The 21945-nt window shown below is 35.8% G+C and overlaps 3 protein-coding genes across 3 annotated transcripts; 1 reads left to right on the forward strand and 2 right to left on the reverse strand.

Annotated features, from left to right (window-relative positions):
* Window positions 1-725: 725 nt before the first annotated feature.
* Window positions 726-1964, reverse strand: LOC107633074 (uncharacterized). Its single transcript, XM_016336707.1, has one exon. The coding sequence runs from the start codon at window positions 1962-1964 to the stop codon at window positions 726-728; it is 1239 nt and encodes a 412-aa protein (XP_016192193.1).
* Window positions 1965-5902: 3938 nt separating this feature from the next.
* LOC107630438 (putative glutathione S-transferase) lies at window positions 5903-6945 on the reverse strand. Its single transcript, XM_016333558.3, has 2 exons — window positions 6556-6945; window positions 5903-6404 (listed from the first exon to the last, which is right to left on the reverse strand). The coding sequence occupies exons 1-2, from the start codon at window positions 6868-6870 to the stop codon at window positions 6048-6050; spliced, it is 672 nt and encodes a 223-aa protein (XP_016189044.1). The 5' UTR covers window positions 6871-6945; the 3' UTR covers window positions 5903-6047.
* Window positions 6946-19864: 12919 nt separating this feature from the next.
* On the forward strand, window positions 19865-20812 carry LOC148570656 (uncharacterized). Its single transcript, XM_088507118.1, has one exon. The coding sequence runs from the start codon at window positions 19865-19867 to the stop codon at window positions 20810-20812; it is 948 nt and encodes a 315-aa protein (XP_088363244.1).
* The last annotated feature ends 1133 nt before the right edge of the window (window positions 20813-21945 follow it).

Raw genomic sequence — 21945 nt, forward strand, 5'->3', positions numbered from 1 at the left:
AAAGTAAAACCATGCAGTTAATATGAATAAGTAGGTGGAGGATTGAATAAATCACTCAAATTAAGCACAAAAGAACTCATGAAATATGGGTTTATCAGTCGTCAAGTGGCATTTGTCGCTCTTGGTGGTTGGTCCTCGAATCTAGGTCTGCCAGAGGAGGTAGCTGTTCCGAGTTATACACTGCCTGGACATATTGTTGGTCAGGATGCTTTGGTTGTTCGCCCTTTAAGCTGGCATTATAACATTGTCTGGCCTCCTTTTGGTCTCCATGGATTGTCACTACTTTGTTGTCCTACAAAAGAAACTTGACACACAAATGTATAGTGGAAACAACAGCGTTGAACGCATTCAACGATGGTTTGCCCAGAATAATGTTATAGGGACTTTTGCTATCTACTACAAGATATTGTATTTCTAAACTTATACTGTTGGGATAATCCCCAAAGGTAGTCTGTAACCAAATGTAACCTCGGATAAAGACTCGCTCACCTGAGAAACCTACCAGTTCTCCGGAGGATGGTTGTAGGACTTTTTCGCTCAGGTTCATTTTTTTGGAACGTTTAGTAGAACAATATGTCAGCGCTGCTCCCTGGGTCCATAAGGATCTCTTTTACCAGAGGTTCTCCGACTTGTGCCGTGATGACCATGGGGTCGTCTAGGTTTCGATCAGCGGCCTTATAGTCCTCGGGGCTGAACGAGATTCCTGGTTTGTCCTTGTTGGTCGGCTAAGGTATAGTTGAATCTGTCATAGTCATCATAGCTCGGTATGACCTCTTTCTTGCCGAGTTCGTGCATCCTCCACTTGCAAAACCACCAGAAATGCAGTTTATTATTCTGCGGGGTGGATTGTTATCATTGTCTACCTTTCTTCCCTTGTCTCGGGAGTTGTCAATTGTTTTCTGTTGGTGGCCGATGTGTTCGGTATTTTTTCTTCGTCCGCGGGTGTCAATGTATTTGTCCAACAGTCCCTGGCGTGCCAGTTTTTCGAGGACGTCCTTTGCTATTACACAGCCGTCTGTGGTGTGACCGTATTTTTGGTGAAAAGCACAATACTTGGATCTGTCCACGTGCCTCTGGTCCTGGTAAGTACCAGCTCTGTTTGGGGGTTTGATGAGCTTGGAATGTAGTATATCTTTCACTATGTCCTCCCTTTTTGTGTTAAAGGGAGTGTATGTGTCAAACTTGGGTGTTAGTCTGAACGGTCTCTGGTCTGTCCTGCTGGCCGGGTGTCTGCTTCGTCTTTCTTCCTCCTTATTCGGGGTAGACTTTTCTGCTCTCCGCAGTGCTCGGAATTCCTCCACTTCGATTTGAGTTGTTACTTTTTCTCGGAACTCGGCCAGGGTCTTGGGCTTTGCTATTACAATGGATTTCTGGAACTTCCCCGGTCGGAGGTCGCTTTTTAGGGCGTGGAGATAAACTTCGGAATTTAGGTTAGGTATCTCATTGGTTGCTTTTGCAAACCTGGTCATGTAGTCTTTTAGGCTTTCATTTGGCCCCTGTTTAATGGTACTCAAATAATCGGAGTTGTGGACATAGATCTTTGACGCAGCGAAGTGATTGACGAACTGGTCGGCCAGCTCATCAAAGTTTAAGATGGAACCCTCGGGTAAGTTGGAGATCCCGATGAGTGCGGCCCCGTCTAGGAAGGTTGGGAAGGTTCGGCACAAGATGGGGTCGAACTCTTTATTTATGAACATCATGGCGTAAAATTTAGTGACGTGGACATTTGGGTCTCCTATTCCTTGGTAGGGTTTTAGAGTCGAAGGTAGGGTGAGATTCTCGGGCATTTTGAAGTTCATAACTTGTTTTGTAAAGGGATTGGTTCTTTTGACGATTGTCTTTGTGGTCTTGGGGATGGTTTGCTTGGTTTCTGAAGTATGCTCATCATTGTCCTCTTTTTGTTCGGCACTTTTGTGTTTCCCTTTGGTACGATCGTGCTCCATCTGCCGCAGGAGCTCGGCCATCCTTTGGTTCTCGGCCCTGAGGGCCTCATTGATTGCTAAAATCTCTAATTGATTGATGTCGGAGGGAGCGTGACTTTACTTGTCCGCCATTTCTTGTGTCCTGCAGAAAAAATGATAAAAAAAATACACAGAGTAAAGAAAAGTGGGGTTAGAGAGTTTTCGGGCCCCACGATGGGCGCCAAATGTTCCGGTTGAGAGTAAGCTCCGAGGTATATATAGCTCGTTCTGGTGTGACTCAAACCAGCTTTCCTTGGAGTAAAGAGGGCGGAACGTCGTCTTCTTCTGGGGAGGCGGCGTGGGGTACCTGAAAAAGAGCTCCAACGCTCAAGTAAGTATGAGTTATGAGAGAGTTCAGAAAAAAAACCAGAGTGAATTGCATACCTACAACTGAGTGAGCAATTCGTATATAATGGGGTTTGTTGAGGGTGGTTATGCGCATTTGTTTGTTACCGAACTGGATGGAATCTTCGTTGGTTGCCTCATTTTCGGGATTGAGGAGAGATTTGAGGAAAGTTCACACGTTTGACTCAGTTCCGAATTTATTACTTTTTGGTTTGCTTTACCCTAACGAATCAGAATATAAAGAGAACGTGTCATATTATATATATATATATATATATATATATATATATATATATATATATATATATATATATATATATATATAATGGCCTTTGTCTAACTCTTTTTCTTCTTCTTTTAAATTTTAATAATAATAATAATAATAATAATAATAAATCAATTTAAATTTTTGTTTATCAAAATAATTTTTAATAATAATTCAAACTATTAAAATAAATCATAATTAAATTAAATTTTAATAATTATAAAATTTTATTTAATTATTTTTAAAAATTTTAATAAATATAATAACACATAAATAATTAATTATTTAAATTTTAAAAATTCAAAATCTTACCACACAACTCTACCGTAGAGTTGTGTGTATCATATCAAATGTTTCATCAATATTAATATTGAGAAACAATTTCTTATATTCATCTACTGCAATGTAAGATCTAACATATAACCAATATCATTATAGACTTATAGTCTTACATGAATATCTCCATAACACTGAAGAATCGTATTGTACCTAATGCCTTACTTTATTGAGTGAAGTCATTTACAACAGAGCATATTTATATCTCCATATTTGATTTTAAATATTAATAATTTAATATCTTTAGATAATTAATAAGATAAGTTTTAAATGTTGTTTTTTTTTTTTATAAATTTAAACTTTTACTCATAGCACTAATATATAATATTTCACATAAAATAAGATATTTTTTTTAGTAAAATATCAAATAGCATTTGTTTTTGAGGTGTTGAATTTGTCTTTAAAATAATTTATTGACTATCTTTTCTCCCAAAGTCAATATTTTTAAAGAATTATCAACTTTCTATTTTCAAAAAATATCTTAATAGTAGAAAAAAATTACTCTCAAGATAGTGTTGATTAAGCCAAAATTTAGAACTTTATCAAGAATTTAAACTATAATTTTCAATGCAAGTAGTCATACTTCATTTAAATGAGATAGAATTAAGATAGCATCAAAGAAAAATAATAGTTAAAACAAATTTAGGACAAAAAAAATTGTACCAAAATATATATATATACTATATTTTCTTCCAAATTCAAATAACATAACTTTTTAACAATAATGTAATCTACTAAGTTGTCATTACCCAAAAGAATGAACAATGTCATTTAGCACTATACAATTTTATAGAAATTTTTATAGATAACCTAAGTGAATAGAAAAATTAAAATTTACTCACTAAATATGTCTTAGTATTTAAACTAAATAAACTTCACAATTTTTTTTTTAGTGTTTTGAGTACATGCAAATGAAATAACTAAATTCTTTATTTATTTATGTTGTGTTTTTTCTTTTGAAATATACTTATTACTTTTTAAATCCACATACTTAAAGAATACTTGTCAAGTAAGTAATTTTAGTCATTTCTTATTTTAACTTTTCTTTTATTGCACACAATGTAGACTTTTTGATAGTTACAACTTGATAACTGACGTTAAATTAATTTAATTATGCTACAGAAAAAAATAAAAAACTAAATACATGAGCATGTTGTTAGACAACTATAACTTTAATACATTTAATTTCAAAATAAGTCAAGACATTTACAAAACGTACTTAATTATTTTATGTATGTCTTATTGAAATCAAGTTTGATAAATATCATACTTATTTTAAACTTATCACTTTAATTAAAGCACTTTTTTGTATTTTTTAAGAAAATTTTTTTACAGCCACATATAGTATTTGTAAGTCTTTTGAAATTTTATTCTTTATGATCATAATACTTATGCCATTTGAACTATTACGCTTTTGAAACTTTATCCAAGAAGGATACGGGGTTATTTAATCCTTAATACAAAGTCTAGATTCATGTAGCTAAGAACAATAATCTCATTCTTTTCTAATTTCGAAAAATAATTCTATTTATTAAAAATAGACTAATATTGATATACATAACTTCAAATCAAAATAATATGTTCATACAAGTTATATATTATAAGAATAAAATTTATATTATGGCGGACCATCACAAGTACTTAACATAATATTAATATTTAGACTTTAGATAAAAATATTAATTTATAAGTAGTATTTTTAATATAGTAATCAAATATTATGCATTGATAATAAATCATGTCAAATAATAATTTATTTTGAATAAATTTATTGTTCACATCGAACCAAATAATTATCACAAGTTTATTGTCATAAATGTGCATATAATTTGACCAAATACAGAACTTTATTTGGATCGATCCATATATACCCGCATAAATTATGTACACATAAATTTATTTAGTGCGGCTTATTAAATATTTTCAATAAAATTTTGTCCAACACAAATTTATCTTTGAAGTGACTTATTGTTTATATAAAAATTTAAGAATTATATCTATTTTGTATAATATATATTTTTTATTAATTGACCAAATACCAACTTTTCTTTAGATTAATTAGTGGTTGCAAAACAAATTACGAATTTCAAAGCTTAATTAAAGAAGAAACCACAATCACTTTTAGTAGTCTTTAAAAGCCTGAATAAAATCCAATAGTAAGGCAAAAATATCAAATCTTTGAAAGATTTAAATATTTTAATCAAACTTCAATTAAAATTAAGTTAAATATAATAAAATAATATATTTATATATAAAATATATAATTTAAAAAATTAATTTATTTTATAATTTATTATTTTAAATTAATTAATTATTAAATATTACATAAATTTAATTGATTAATTGATCTTTTAATTGTTTTCCTTTTATTTTTATTCGATTCACTACCAAGTCATTTTTAGTTTAAATTAAACTCGTCTTATGGTCAAATTCAATTAATAGTGTCCAACTGATCAATTTGTTGCTGTTCTCTGTGCTTTTAAAATGAAATAAAAGTGGAATTATTTATGTGTTGTTTAAAGAAATAAAAAATAAATAAAAAAATTAATTTTTTTATTTAAATAAAAAAATAAAAAATTATAATAATATAAAATTATATTAATATTTTTATTATAAAATAAAATATAAATATTTTTATTTATTTATATTTTATTACATTTTATAAATATTATAAAATATTATAATTTTATATATTTGATTTAAATTATTTATCTAATACATATAATGTTTAATAAATTTTTGTTATAATAATATATTAAAATTAAATTTATATTAATAATTATTAATAATATAATTAAAAATAATATTAAAAATATACAAAATATAATTTTTTTTTTTGTTTATGATGGAAAGAAAAATTTTTTAATGAAATCCATACAAAACTTTTTTTATTTTTTTTAATAATCAAATAAAAAAATATTATTTTTCATTCATTTTCTTTTCACTAATTTTTTCTCCAACCAAATATAGTGTAATAATCCATGAGGAAAGAAAATTATGATTAACAAACTCTTTTATTAACCGAGAAGATCCTAGGATTTCTCTAACAGGGAGGAATCCGAGGTTTACAAGAAACTCCACGTGAACACGACCACACAAGAAACTCCAACATTCATTCAACCCCCTCTCTAGTATGAAATCTATTTTGCTGAAGCAAGAAGGCTTTCGTAGCGAGCTTTGAAGAAGGAAAAAATTGGGTCTCTAGGAGGCAAACACTCTTTGATAGTTGGTTGACTCAGAAATTCTTGACTCCATTTGTAGAGTTTGGGAAACTTGTCATTAGTGAACAGTTGAAGACCTGCAACTTCTTGAACCAGAGGCACCCAAAACGCAATGTTTACAGCGGCAATGTCCACAAGGCCATATTCCTCTCCTCCAAAAAACTTGCCTTTAAGCTCATCTTCAAGAAACTGAAGACCCTCGTGTGTTTCTTTAACGTTCTTCTCACGTTCTTCCTCGTTAACGGTGAAAACAGATTTCCATGCAGCACCGAACACCTGGATTTGCACAAATTAAAGTAATGGTTAAAAAATAATATAATTACGGATCTATGACTTTAATTCATGGATAATGTAAAACATTTTTACATCATTTTTAAATGTAAAGAAAATTAAAGTACTATTTATGATGAGAATTAATGTTATTTACCTTGTCATCTATGAACTTGGCCCAGAAACGTGCCAAGGCTCTCTGGTAAGGATCGGCGGGCAAAATGGATTTGCCCTTCCAAGCTTCATCGATGTACTCAACAATCACAAGGGACTCATTTATGGGCCTCTCATTGTGAACAAGCACTGGCACCTTCTTGTGAATGGGGTTGTATTTGAGGAGTTCTTCACTCTTGTTCTGCAAATCTTGTGTTACAAATTTGTATTCAACTCCCTTCAATTTTAGAGCAATCTGAACCCTGCAAACAAACGGGCTTCCCACAACCCCCAAGAGCTTCACATCTTCCTGAGCCATATTGATTAGAGAGAAATAAGAGATGTACTTAGATTTTGGTATATGATTGGTGATTCCTATAGTCTTGTCTGGGGATTTATAGAACCAAGAAGCTTGATTTTCAACCTACCACGTTGCTCATTAACACTGACTTTTATGGTCGACAATGGTTGACTAGGAAACAATAAAAAACTATAAGAGATTTTAATTAATTAATATTTTTGTTTTAACAAATTTTAATTATTAAATTTTATTTTATATTTTTTATATCAGATTATTTTTTTATTAATATATTGATGTAAGAATTTTAAATTTTTTTAAAGATTTCTATGATTTTATTTAATAATAATAAAGAATAATTTATCTAAATTTTTAACCTAATTTAATGTGTAATTAAAATTTATTAAAAATTAAAATATTCAATTAATTTTTTTTAAAAATTAATTCAGCGTATTACTCAAAATGTAAATATAAAGAAATAAACTCTAAATAAGATGAAAATCAAAGACTACAGTTATAGTATGGCATTCTGTATTAGTTAAAAATAAATGCGAATGAATGGGACTATGGGACGTGAGACATGACAAATGCACGAGAAGAATCGAGAACAAAAAGAAAATAACTTAATTACTTTTTATATTTTAATGTTTAAATTAAATTTTTATATTAGATAAAGTTTTTTAGTTAAATATTTACTATTTTTTATAAAATAAATATAATAGTCTTAAATTTTTTTTGAATATTTTATAATTTATTTTATATAAAATATAAAACGAATATTTTAAAATATATTCTTATTAAGAATAATTAAAAAAAAATCTTAATTCAAAATTAGTCTTTCATGATACATCTTTTGTGATCAAATTTCAAATGTAACCAACCATATGAATTTGGAGCTGAACAAAGAAAACTAGAAATAATCAGAATATACTTGATTTAAACTATTTTTCTAATTCATTATTATTGGTAATACGATTTTATATTTTGGAAAAAAACTTAGTTAAAAATTAATATCTAGTATAAAAATATAAATAGTCTAATATAAAGATTTAATTATAAATTCTAAAATTGTAAAAACTAAATTATAAATTTAATGAAATTAAACTAACAAAATAATTGAAAAACAAAAAGGTATCTTCTCTTCCTTTACAAAATTGTCTATATTTAATACTCCTATATCTTAGGAATAATTACAACTATTAATTTAATATTTGACATACATCTTAATTATGTTGCAAAACGTGTAAATATTTCTCAAAAGTTTTAGAGCACAGTAATTTTCTTATTGAATACTCCAACTCCGTCAAAAAGATTATTTTTATTATTATTATCAAAAGGATTATTCTAACATTCCACGCGGAAGTACTAGAAGTGATGCAAGGGATTACATCAGCAACGGGTTGTAATGGAGATGAACTGTAGTTTCTTATTTTGGTTTGGTGTTTTCTCTTGTATCCTTCCTTGTTTAGACTTTAGTCTTAGAAGGCGGAATATCACATTGAGGTGTTTCCACACTTGTTTCGTTATCTTTTATAAATATTATTTATTTACTAAAATAATTATTAAAATTTATTATTATTATTATTATTATTATATATATATATATATATATATATATATATATATATATATAATTTAATTAATTCTTAATATTTATTTTATATTTTAATATATATTTTATATTAATGATTAATTTTAATATATACCTATTATAATTATTTTTAATTTTCACTTTACAATAAAAAATCTATTATTATTCATTTATTTTCATAGTAACAACATCTTCAACCTCTCATTTTTTTTTTGAATTTTTTTCTAACATAATTATTCATACTCTATTCAAAGATAAAACTTAAGGTCCAAATAAACAAGTCCAATTAATTTTGTACAAGAAGTTAAAAAAGTACAACATATCTACTCAGATTACGTTAGTTAAAAACACGGGTGATCAATCCACCCGATTACTCGAAGCATGGGTTTCACAACCTACATCTAACCAGACTTGCATGACAAATATACAACACATTGTCAAATACTACTTCAGATGCTATTCACAACTCAGCCACTACCATAATGTAGGATAACTTTTCTAATATTAAGGAAGAAATTACCCACTATCACAAATAAAAATATATGAGAGTGATGGCTAAGTCATCATCTGTCTCTACAAAATACCCTATCAAATTTAGGTATTTTTCAATCTTCACTTAAGTCTGCCTAAAAATTTTTATAGCTTAAACATTAGAGTCCCTTTCAAGTACCTCCTACCATTATCCACTCAAAAATATTGGACAACTTTACCCTTCTAGTAAACAAGTCGGAACCTTTAATCATAGGAGTTTGGACCATACCTTTAGACCCCTACAACTTTAGTTTCAGGTATTCCCTTGAAACATTGGCGTCATTGCCGAGGACTTGGAAGCCAACCATCAAGCATGGTGGATGTTCACCCAGAAAATGAACGTACTACGTACATCAGATTCAGAATCACAAAGTGGAGAATACCATAATAACGATCGAGTACTTTTTATACCTCAACACTCAGAAAGAGGTAAAGGTATAGCCAAGGAGAGAGATAGAGGGATCTAGGAGGAAGCAGGATAGGCTCTGATAAACCACAATTTTATGGTTTATCTTGTATTGAATTTGGTGATTTTATCAATTTTTTTCACATTTATTCATTGAAATAGCATGGTTTTGTAAATTATCACTAAATTATGCTTAAGAGAGAAAACATGCTTTTTAGGCCTTTAAATTGCCAAATTTAATTCACTTTAATTCCGTTAGATACCTTGATTTGCTTGTTAACTGATTTCAGGCTTAGAAGGAAAAGATTGGATTAAAAAAGTGAAGAAAAAGCATGCAAAATGGAGAATTCATGAAGAAATGAGAATTTGGTGGAATTGATGGCCATGCGTACGTGTGAGTGGAGATTTCGTCGTACACTCGGCACGTGACTTCATTAAAGAAAATGTGGCTGGCGATTTATGGATTCATTCAAGCCTAAATCCAACTTATTTATGAAGTATTTGAGGCCAAATTCAAGAAGGAACAAGGGGAGAGCAATTAGGTTTAGTTTTAGCCATGTTTTAGGTCTCTCCATAGATTTAGGTTTCAATTATTATTTTGATTTAATTTTCTTTACTTTTTATTGTTCTAGCATTATAGTTCTTGTAGTTTTACTTGTTATTTCCTTTATTTTGTTGTTTTTATGCTTATGAACTCTTGTTACTTTTGATTTTCATTTAATGCAATTTGATGTTTTTTTGTTTATTGATATTTATTTGAGTTGTTATTATTGTTATCTTGTATTTGGTAGTCATAGATTTTATTAATTCTTGCTATTTACTATGCTTTCCTTTTATGCCTTCCAAGTGTTTGAGTAGATTTTTGTACTCATGGCTTGAGATTGAGAACTTAGGTGCTTTGATGTCATTGATGTCCAGTGTCATTGATGATTTAGGGTTGTTAGTTAGTTTTATGACCAATTACGTCCACTTGACTTAACCCTTCGATGTTAAAGAAAATCTAAGTAGAATTAACTCTTTGTAATTACCATGTTGTGGTCAATGATACAAGATGTAAATTCTTGACTCTTGATCCTTGCCATGAGTAGTATTTTAGCATTTATATTATCTTAGTTGTTAGCTTTACTTTCTTGCATATTTATATTCCTTGTTCATTGATAAACCACTATTTCATGGTTTATCTTGTGCTCAATTGAGTGGTTTTTATCAACTCTTTACTCACTTATTCATACTATTTGCATGGTTTTACGTTTTCTTTCCGGATTTTGTGCTATGATTAAAAACATGCTTCTTTGACCTTATATTTGCTAATATTAATCTTCTCTTATTACCATTCGATGCCTTAATATGTGCGTTAAGTGATTTCAGAGATTACAGGGCAGGAATGATTTAGAGGATGGAAAGGAAGCATACAAAAATGGAAGGAATACAAGAAGTTGAAGAAATTGTTAAGCTGTCCAGCCTGACCTCCTGGTACTAAATCGACCATAACTTGAGCTACAGAGGTCCAAATGACGCGGTTTCAGTTGCGTTGGAAAGCTAACATCTGGGGCTTTGCAACGATATATAATTTGCCATAGCTGCCCCAAAGCCAGGCGACGCGAACGTGTGGACGGCGCCTCTGCGTCACTTTGCCGCGACCTATACGTACCAGGCGATTTCTGGGCTGTTTTTAACCCTTTTTTCGGCCCAAATCCAAACCAGAAACATAGAATATAAGTCAGAGAATGGAGGAATCAAAGGAGAGACGTAGAACAACTTATCATACATTCATATACATAATTTTAGGATTAGATGTAGTTCTTAGAGAGAGAGGTTCTCTCCTCTCTCTTAGGATTAGGATTAGGATTAGGATTTATATTAGGATTGGGATTTCATCTTCTTCAATCACAGGTTCAATGTTCTTTTTATTTATTTTATCACTTTAGTTTATGAACTCTTTATGTCTAAATTGATTTTCTTTTATTAATGCAATTGAGGTATTTTAGATTTATGATTTTTTATTTAGCTTTTTATATTCTTGGCTTTAATTGATTAATTGGAGACTCTTGAATTATCAAACTCATCGTGATTGATAATTGTTATTTTTGCTAATTGATTCGAATTCTAATAACTCTAGTCTTTCTTTAGGAATTGACTAGGATCTGAGGATCAACTTGATTAGTCCACTTGACCTTCCTTTATCCAGCAAAGATTAACTTAGTGGGATTAAAACCCAATTCTCATCACCGTTGATAAGGATAACTAGGATAGGACTTCTAATTCTCATATCTTGCCAAGAGATTTTTTTTATTATTATTATCAATTTATTTTTCTTGTCATTTAAATTACTTGTTCCTTATTTCCAAAAACCCAAAAATATACAATTTCCATAACCAATAATAAATCATACTTCCTTGCAATTCCTTTAGAAGACGACCCGATGTTTGAATACTTCGATTATAAATTTATTTGGGTTTGCTTAAGTGACAACCAAACTTTTGTACGAAAGGATTCTCTGTTGGTTTAGAAACTATACTTACAACGCGATAATATATTTGTGAATTTCTTTACCGATAGAAAATCCGATCGTCATTCATCAAACTAAAAACCCCCAAAAATACTTTCTCATAACCAATAATATGCACACTTCCCTGCAATTCCTTGACAGACGACCTGAGGTTTAAATACTCTCGGTTTTTTATTGGTTTGCACTTGTGACAAATAAATTAAACTTTGATTAAGGGTTGTCTATCGGTTTGGATCTATACTTGCAACGTGATTATTTTTGTGAAAATTCCTAACCGATGATTTCCTTCCATCAAGTTTTTAGTGCCGTTGCCAGAGAATTGCAAATGTGTGCTTGTTATTAGTTATTGTATATATGTGGATATTGTGAATATATTTGTCTTTTGCTTCTTTGTTAGTTTTTGCTAGTTGTAGGAGTTTGTTTTCTTTCTTTCTTATTAGATTTTGTTTTGATTTTCTCTTTTCACTATGAATTCTCATCTTTTTGGCTATGAGTTTGGTTCTAACTATGTTGTAGGAAATAAAAATTACAATGAAGGTTTGCATCAAGGATGAAAAAATTAAAGGTGGGAGGAGCCTCAAGCATATGAACAATCTTCATGGCAACAACCTCATCTGGTATACTACGAGAATAATCCAAATCATGATGCATACCAATCTAATGGATATGGTGGACCTCCTTGTAGTTATCAACCACAACCATCGTATGCTTATGAACCCCCTCCTCAACATAGATTTCAACCTTATTCACAAGCCCCATACCACCAAACACCTTCATATGATCCTAACCCATATCCACCATACCAACAACCATATGAGCCATATGAACCATACTTAGAACCACCCCCATTCCAACATCAATACTCCCGACAATCACCACCTCTATATACACCACATCAATACCCTCACCAATATGAATCACCTTCCTATTATGAACCCTTTCTCCCAAATAATGAATCCTCATCTTCACCCCAAACCTTGATGGATAACGCTCTTATTTCATATCTCCAAGAGCTAAGAGAATGTCGCACCATTTTTCAAGAGCGACTTGAAGCTCTAAGGAGGCAAGACGAATCCATGGCTACCTTGACCGAGGTAGTAACCAACTTGGCCTCACAACACTCATGCACTCAAGGTACTCTCATTGCCAATTATGGAGAAACAAGTGAAGAGCGTAGTATGAAAGAGAGATTGAAAACTCCAGTGGAGGATGACGAGTGAAATTTTGTATTAGAACAAGTGGAGGAAGCTGAAATTGTTGAAGAGGAAGAAGTGGTTGAAGATTTATTAGATGTTGAATGCCCATGGAAATCTAAAGTTGTAGATCCTTCTTCCGAGAAGTTTGAAATTGATGTTGAGGAGGGTGCGCAACCTCCAAAGCATATTGTGAATGAAGAATTGGAAGAAGTTGAACAAGCAACAAATCCTCCTCTTGATGATGATTCCACACCAACGCACAATTCTTTTGAGTTTGAGGAGTCTTTTCCCATTAAATTTGAGGTTGATGTTGAGTGATGGGAAAGAGCTAGAAGAATTTGGTGAGGAAGAAGTTGAATTGGAAGAAAATTGCCATGAGGTGGAGATAATCAAAGAAGAGCACAAGGGAGTAGAACTTACAAGACCATTGGAAACACCTCTCCCCAAGCCATTACCATCCATTCTTTCGTTCAAGAGGATAAATCTCTTATCCTTAAGCTTTCTTATTCCACTTGAATATGGTTTGCTTGAGACAGATGGTCAACTTAGAGCTCTTTGTAGCTTTAAGAGCAAAAGGGAGATGGTTAGTGGTTGGAAACACCATTCTAGGTTCATTGTGGTTGCATCATCAATGATTAGATGGAAAGGTAGGAGTCATGCTCAATTGATTGGATTTAGGAGGATGTTTGGATGTCTTTATGAGAATTCTAAGGATTGCTTGCTACCCAAATAGAACTTTGATGATCAACTTGAAGACGGGTGTATAAATAAGATTTGGGACCCCGAAATATATGAAGATCAACTTTGAGAGCTGATGCACGGAAAACTTGTCTCTTAACAAATTTCCTTCGGCAAGTGTACCGAATTTGTCGTCAAGTAAAAACTCACAATAGAGTGAGGTCGAATCCCACATGGATTGATTGATCAAGCAACTTTAATTAGAGGAATGTCCTAGTTGAGCGAATCCAGAATTTGAGTTGAGAATTGCAGAAAATAAAATGGCGGGAAGGTAAATGGCAGAAAAAGTAAATGCTAGAATTAAAGAACTGAAAGTAAATGACTGAAAGTAAATTGCAGAATTATAAATAGGAATGGGGAATTGCTCATAAGAGTAAATAACAGAAATTAAAGAGAATGGGTAAGATCAGAAATGGGGAGTTCATTGGGCTTGGGAGATGTTGCATTCTCCGGATCAATTTCATTTTCATCTTTTCCTCAATCAATGCACTCATTGATCTCCTTGGCAATCTTAAGTGATCGAATTACAATTTCTTGTAATTCAATCTCTCAAAACTTGATCAATAGCCAATTCCTTGGTCAATTGCTCATGAGAAGAGATGAAGTATGGTCACTGATTATACCACATGCATTTCCCAAATCAAGTGTTGAGAGGATTATAGTCACATATCCATCCAAACCTAATTTGGTCCAGCATGAGAAAGCATTTCTAGCATGATCTCTTCATTCCTCTTTCAAGGTTCAGAAGAGATCCAAGTATGAATAGCTTCTTTTCCAAGATAACTACCCAATTAGATGAAGATCGAAAGCTTTCAAGTAAAATCAAGAGAAAATATAGAAGAAGAATAATGAAAACTACTATTGATCCATCAAATTACAACAGAGCTCCCTAACCCAATGAAAGGGGTTTAGTTGTTCATAGCTCTGGAAAATGAAAACAAAGATGGAGAATACATGATGAAACTAGAAGTGCAGAGAAAGTAAAATACAGAGAGTAGTTCTATGCCAAGAGGCTCCCTATAATTTCCAACTCTCCCAATTTAATTCAAAGCTACTCCTATATATACTACTCTTCTGTTCTTCTAGTTGGCTCTTCAAGTCTTGGGTATGGGCCTTTGGATTTTGAGTTTGAAGCAGTTCTTTTCTTCATTGGGCTTGGCTTTACTTGCAGAGAGAAAGTTTGAAGCGGGCAGAGACTTTAGCTCAGAACGTTAGTGGTGTTAACGTTCAGTGAAAGTATGGGTTCGAGAACGTTAGTTTGAAGCAGTTCTTTTCTTCCTTGTTTTCTTGCTGCCTTTCTAATTATTTTTAATGAATGCTTGATTTGGAGTTTTTGTTGCCTGATTCTATTTTGACGATAGTTCTCTACATTTCTTTGAAAAGAGCTTTTGTTTGACCTATTGACTCTGGATTGTTTATTTTGTTTCTTGTTTCGCCTCTCTTGGTTTCGAAACTTTTTTATCTATTGGGGTAGCATTTTGGTGAAAAAAGGTTCTTTTTTGGGGTTTCAGTGCCTTTTTTCTATTAGCTGTTTGTGTTTGTGTTGCTCCCAAAAATGTCGCTGCAGTGCGACAACGTCGCAAGGTAGGGGTGCCTTTTAACTGGGTAAATGATTTGGGAAGAAATTTTGATTTTCAGCATTCTCGGGAATTACTCGATTTCTTTGTGGGAAAAGGGGGATCTTCTTTGTTTCGACCTTTTGTGGACTTTCGAGGGGTGGTTGGCTTCCCTTGATTGTTTGTGCTGCCCCTGAAGGTGTCACTATGATGCTGCACTGCCTCCATTTGGAGTGGCGCCTTCTGGTTTAAATGTAATCCTTTTTGAAAAGAAAGGGGGCGATTGATGATTTTCGAGGATTTGTCCAACCTCTTTGCCCCCTTGTCCGGGTTGCTTGTAGTAACGAATTCTTTTGCTGTTATATTTGTAGGTGTATCTTTATGTCCCGTAAGGTCCTAATGAAAATGTCTACCAAAGTTCCCCCTGGGCTTCATGACTGGGTAGATTCTGTAGTTCTTTCTTGTGTGACTGTAGTAGATCGGGAGTACTGCAATCAGTTTAGGAGATTCCATAGGTTTTGTGTTAATACGGAGGATGAGAAGGACTATGAGCTAGTCGTCCCTGATCCTGAGAAGAGGGTTTGTTTTCCTCCTTTGGATAGTTCTGAGCGTCCTTTTTTCTATGCGTATGACTATTTTTTCACCAAGTTGGGTATTACCCTTCCCTTCTCCGAGTTCGAGACTGAGATCCTCTGGACCTGTAATATAGTGCCCTCCCAGCTTCACCCTAACTCTTGGACATTCATGAAAATTTTTTCAACTTCTGTGTCAAGAGCTAGGTGTCAGACCTTCTATTAGTCTCTTCCTGTACGTGTTTGTCTTAACCAAACCCGGGGCGCAAAAGGGGAAGGCTTCTTGGATTTTATTTTGGGCCACTCAAGGTAGGAAGGTCTTCTCAATCTTCGATGAGTGTTCCTTTCCCCTCTGTTGGCAAGAGAACTTTGTGGTGGTTAAGTACACTTTAGATAATTTAGATGAGGTGGAGCGGGCCTTTGTTGGTGTGTTGGAAGAGTATTGGGGTCGGGCTCCTCACTTGGACACGAAGAAATTCTTGGGGGATCCCAGCCTTCTTTAGTCCGAGTTAGGTAGTTCCTCGACCTCTTGTTTTTATGTCTTTTTCCATCTATTATGCGTGTATGTTTAATAATTTCGTGTTTTCCCTCTTTTTCTCAGAGATGGCTTCAGGGTCCACTTCGATGAGGTTTTTACGTAAGACCAAGAAGACGGTTGCTGCCCAGAATCTCCAGAGTCAAGAATCCAGAGCTTCTTCCTGACCTCCTCCGAAGAAGCCGAGTTTGGGTCCTGATGGTCAGAGAAAAGTTATTTCTACTCCTGGTGTCCACCTGATTCCTCCCGATCCGCCTTTGCCGAGTTCGGGCGCGCCTTCGTCTCCTACCGCTTCGGGGCTGGCCCCTAAGAAGCAGAAGACTGCTGGGGCAGTGGGTATCAATGACAAGGATTTTGATGGTTTTAGTTGGAGTGAGGAGCACATCTAGCCAAGGAATTTAGAAAGTCTCCTATTAATGCCACTGGGGCATTTCTGAATGCTACTCGGGCTGATGTGGAGAGGTTGAATGGCCTAAAGGCTGAGTTGGAGGAGAAAAATGCCAAGCTTGAGTCAGACTTGGAGAAAGCTAAGGCCCAGGCTACCAAGGCTGAGGCTGCGTCAAAGCTGGCTGAGGAGATGAAAAAGAGGGCTGAGGAGATGAAAAAGAGGGCTGAGAAGATTCTCGCACTTATGGGGAGCTGTTTGACATGAAGGAGAAGCTCCAGTCAACCTAGGATGATTATGCCAAGCTTCAAAGCCATGTGGTTAGGGGGATGAACGAGATGTACGAAAACTTAAAGGCTCAGGTCCGAGTTCTGGCTCCCGACCTTAATCTTTCTTTGTTTAGTATGGATAATGTTGTGGTTGAAGGGAAGATCGTTCCCGCCCCTGATGAGGACAAGGTATCTATGCCTGATCCTAAAGTCCAGACTGGCCCGTCCTTTTCAACTCCTGAGGCCCGAGCTGAGGACACTCCAGAGGTTGTTACTGTGGCTGCTTCTCCCGAGATCATCGATGCAGTTCCAGTTTCTGTGCTTCCTCCGTCGCCTCCGGCTAAAGATGTTGTGTCGGGGGAGAACCTTGACCCTTTGTGATCTCTTTAGTTTGTTTAATTTGTTCTTGAGATGGCCCGACCTGTGGGTCTAGTGAAACTTTATTTTGTAATAGCTTGTAGCTTTTTGAACATTTCATCTTACTTTTAGTTGTTTTGACAACTTTTAAGTAGTGTTTAGGATTTGTTTTGCAGCTGTTTTGAACACTTTGCTTTACTTTTAGTTGTTTTGACAACTTTCAAGTAGTGTTCATGATTTGTTTCGCAATTGTTTTGAACACTGTGCTTTACTTTTAGTTGTTTTGACAACTTTTAAGTAGTGTTCAGTACATGTTTTTTTGCAATGTTTTCGTTGTGGTGCTTTCTTATAATTGCTGAAGTTCCTTTCTTGGGCCCGACTTTGCATAGTCGATTATTATTGGGGGTCGCTTTGTATGGGTTACTTGTATATCTTTTGAGTTTCCTTTCTTTCTTGGGTCCAACTTTGTGGAATCGACCTCTTTTCAAGTTATTTTTGCAACTCTATTTTTTATCCGACCTATTTAAAGGTCACTTTATACGAATCGCTTGAATAACTTCTTACATTAACTTGTACCTCGTCGCTTTGTCTTGCCGACCATTTTAGGTTGGGCAATGACTTTGTGCGGTTTGTCGAGCTTAAATTAATGCATTTGAATAAAATAGGAAACTTTGGAGATAATTGTTTATTAATGTTTACCATTCATTTATAGAGACGGTTACTGTTCATACCCTGGACCAAACTATAAGGCCCGGGTTGGGCGAAGAAAAAGGACCGACCTCTTTAAAGGTCGGCCTATCGTAGCTAACTCTCATAAAGAATTCGGACAAATCACAACAAGGCCCAAAGAGACCCAAAATAAAAAAGTCACCGCTCCCTAGAAGGCGGCTGACCAAAAAGATAAGGATCTCATCCAAAAGATAAGATAAGATAACAAACTTATCTCAAAGAAAGATCGTTAAGCACTAATATAAATACACTGGAGCACCCAGGTATAACTCATACTCCAATTCTACAAAAAACCTGCCTAAAGTCGGTACTGACTTAAGCATCGGAGTCTCTTGCAGGTACCACCCCCCCTCCGGTGAGCAAGGACCAGCAGCATCTCCTACATCAACAAGTCGGACGTAGCAGCCCAGTCCAGATTTGAAGATCTCATCCGAGATCGACCTCCTTATTTTAGGTAACCCTTGGAACATTGGCGCCGTTGCCGGGGGACCTGGAAGTCATCCCACCAACATGGCAAACAACCCTACTAACGACCATAATTCAGGTTTGGAAGAAGAAACGCCGCTTAAGATCACGGATGCCACACCAAAGGACACACCCCAATCCAAGCGAGATAAGCAACCTCAGAACACAGAAATTTTAGACGCCATCTATGAACAACAGGATCGCCTCAAACAGCTCGAACAAGAAGCTGAACGTACGTGAGAATCTGAGTGAAATCTCCGGAGAGAAACAAGGCGGCGTCGAGAGCTGGAAGACAAGCTCCTAAAACTCGAAGCCGACCTCAAAGCTAAAACCACTCGATCCGAACGTAAGGATAGCCCTTACAAGGACCAAGACCCGTTCACAAAGGAAATCATGAAGGCTAAAGTCCCGAAAGACTTCAAAGCTCCTGACATGACACCATACGATGGTACGTCTGACCCAAGTTATCATCTCAGCAACTTTAGGAGCCGGATGTACCTCACGGATGCCTCGGACGCAACCCGCTGCAAAGCCTTTCCGACCACCTTGACCAAGACGGCAATAAAGTGGTTCGACAGCTTGCCTCCAAGATCAATCACGAGCTTCGATGACCTTGCTAAAAAGTTCCTCGCCATGTTCTCCATTCTGAGGGATAAAGCCAAACACATTCCAAGCCTGCTAGGAATTAAACAAGGAGATTGGGAGAGCCTCCGTAGCTACATGGAAAGATTCAATAAAGCATGCCTTGGCATATAAAATCTCCCTATAGAAGTGGCCATCATGGGACTCATCAAAGGCCTACGAGAAGGACCCTTTAGCCACTCCATATCCAAGAAGCACCCAACATCTTTGAACGAGGTACAAAAACGGGCAGAAAAATACATCAATATGGAGGAGAACTCCCGATTAGGAGAAACCTCAAAAACCGGATTCCCATACCCACCTCGGGATAAGGATAAAGAGTCCAGGAAAAAAGAAGACCAATCCGCAGAGAAACCCAGGAAATACCACAACTACACCCCTCTTCGGGTATCCCTTGTGGATGTTTACCGAGAAATATACAACACTGAAAAAATCCCACTTCCTTGCCCGATTAAACACAAGAAGGGAGGAAGTTGGACCGAATACTGCGATTACCACAGGATCTATGGACACCCCACCAATGAGTGCTACGACATGAAGAATGTCATAGAAAAATTGGCTCGAGAAGGGAGACTAGATCGGTTCCTAGCCAACAGAGCGGATGAACCAAAAAAGAGAAAAAGGGACGAAGAGAGCGGACGAGCTGAACGTCCCCCTCACACCCTTGAGAGACATATCCACATGATCAATGGAGGATCCACAGGAGGAGGGATCTCTAAGTCATCCCGCAAAAGACAACTAAAAGAGGTGTACCGTGTCGGAGAAGGGGACAGGTCACCCGACCTCCCCACTATCACCTTCACTCAAAAAGACGCTGCGGGTATCATCCCTGGACATGATGACCCCGTAGTCGTTACCATCATATTATCCAATGCTAACCTCCATCGAACACCAGTCGACCAAGGAAGCTCCGCGGATATCCTATTCAAATCCTCCTTCAACAAGCTCGGTTTACAAGAGAAAGAGCTCAGAGCATATCCAAATAGCCTATTCGGGCTCGAAGACGCCTCAATCCAGCCACTTGGGTACATCCCACTATATACAACCTTCGGAAAAGAAACACGGTCTAGAACACTGAGCATAGACTACATTGTAGTCGATGTGAGCCCCGCATACAACGCCCTCATAGGTCGGACAACGCTAAATCAGCTGGCCGCAGTGGTCTCCACTCTGCACCTATGCATGAAGTTCCCAACTCCAGAAGGGATCGCCACCATAAAGGGAGACCAAAGACTCGCGCGACGCTGTTACAACGATAGTCTGAACCTTAAGGGCGACCCTAGAGGAAAAGAAACCAACACTATTGAACTTGGGGGAACCCGAGCTCACGCAGAACTTCGTCCTCGACCAGAAGGCGAGACCGAAGAAGTTCAGATCGGAGATACTCAAGACAAAACAACAAACATAGGGGCAAACCTAAAAGGAGACTTAAAGGAGATACTGACAAAGTTCTTAAGGAAGAATTCCGATCTGTTCGCATGAAAGGCCGCAGACATGCCCGGTATTGATCCCGAGCTAATGTGCCATAGATTAGCAGTATATCCTGGATCCCGGCCAGTGCAACAGAAGCGCAGAAAGCTCGGTCTAGAGAGATCGCAAGTTGTGGAGGAGCAGGTACAGGCCTTATTAGAAGTAGGGTTCATAAGGGAGGTTAAGTACCCATTATGTCTAGCCAATGTTGTACTGGTCAAAAAGTCGAATGGAAAGTGGCGGATGTGTACTGATTACACCGACCTCAACAAAGCCTACCCAAAAGATCCCTATCCACTCCCGAATATAGACACCCTTGTCGACGCCTCATCAGGATATAAGTACCTTTCCTTCATGGATGCCTACTCGGGGTACAACCAAATCCTGATGTATCAATCCGACCAGGAGAAAACCTCGTTCCTAACCCCAAACGTAAACTATTGCTACGTAGTCATGCCATTCAGACTTAAAAATGCAGGAGCTACATACCAGAGGTTAATGAACAAAGTTTTTGCCAACCACATCGGAAAACTGATGGAGGTCTACGTAAACGATATGTTGATAAAAACACAAAAAGAAGAAGTACTACTACTCGACCTGGCCGAAGTGTTCGACACTATAAGAAAGCACGGGATGAGGCTAAACCCCGCAAAGTGCACTTTCGCGGTAGAGGCTGGCAAATTCTTGGGCTTCATGCTCACTCAGAGAGGGATTGAAGCAAATCCAGATAAATGTCAGGCCATACTCAGCATGAAAAGCCTGACCTGTGTCAAAGAGGTATAGCAGCTCAACGGAAGACTAGCGGCTCTGTCTAGATTCCTAGTTGGATCGGCCTTAAGATCTCTCCCTTTCTACGCAACACTAAAGAAAGGAAAGAGGTTTGAATAGACCCCAGAATGTGAATAAACCTTCCAAGACTTCAAGACGTTCCTAGGACAGCCACCCGTCCTAACCCGACCCCGGTAAATAGAGGAACTGATCCTTTACCTCGCCGTGGGAAGTCGGGCGATAGCCTCAGCCCTAGTAAGGGAGGACGAGAACGGACAACAGCCCATCTAAACTACAAGGGGCTTTACAAGGGGCTGAACTAAACTACCAAAAGATAGAGAAGTTCGCATATGCCTTTATACTCATCTCTCGACGAC

This window comes from Arachis ipaensis, chromosome B3 (assembly GCF_059453495.1).
Source record: "Arachis ipaensis isolate K30076 ecotype BB chromosome B3, ASM5945349v1, whole genome shotgun sequence".
In the NCBI taxonomy this organism is placed as follows: domain Eukaryota; kingdom Viridiplantae; phylum Streptophyta; class Magnoliopsida; order Fabales; family Fabaceae; genus Arachis; species Arachis ipaensis.

Bases quoted from the DNA above. Each gene is read 5' to 3' on its own strand.
- LOC107633074 (XM_016336707.1), bottom strand. From the start codon at position 1,964: ATGGCCGAGCTCCTGCGGCAGATGGAGCACGATCGTACCAAAGGGAAA.
- LOC107630438 (XM_016333558.3), bottom strand. From the start codon at position 6,870: ATGGCTCAGGAAGATGTGAAGCTCTTGGGGGTTGTGGGAAGCCCGTTT. The intron at 6,405-6,555 runs GTAAATAACATT...GTGCAAATCCAG, and splicing joins CCAAGTTCATAGATGACAAG to GTGTTCGGTGCTGCATGGAA.
- LOC148570656 (XM_088507118.1), top strand. From the start codon at position 19,865: ATGAAGAATGTCATAGAAAAATTGGCTCGAGAAGGGAGACTAGATCGG.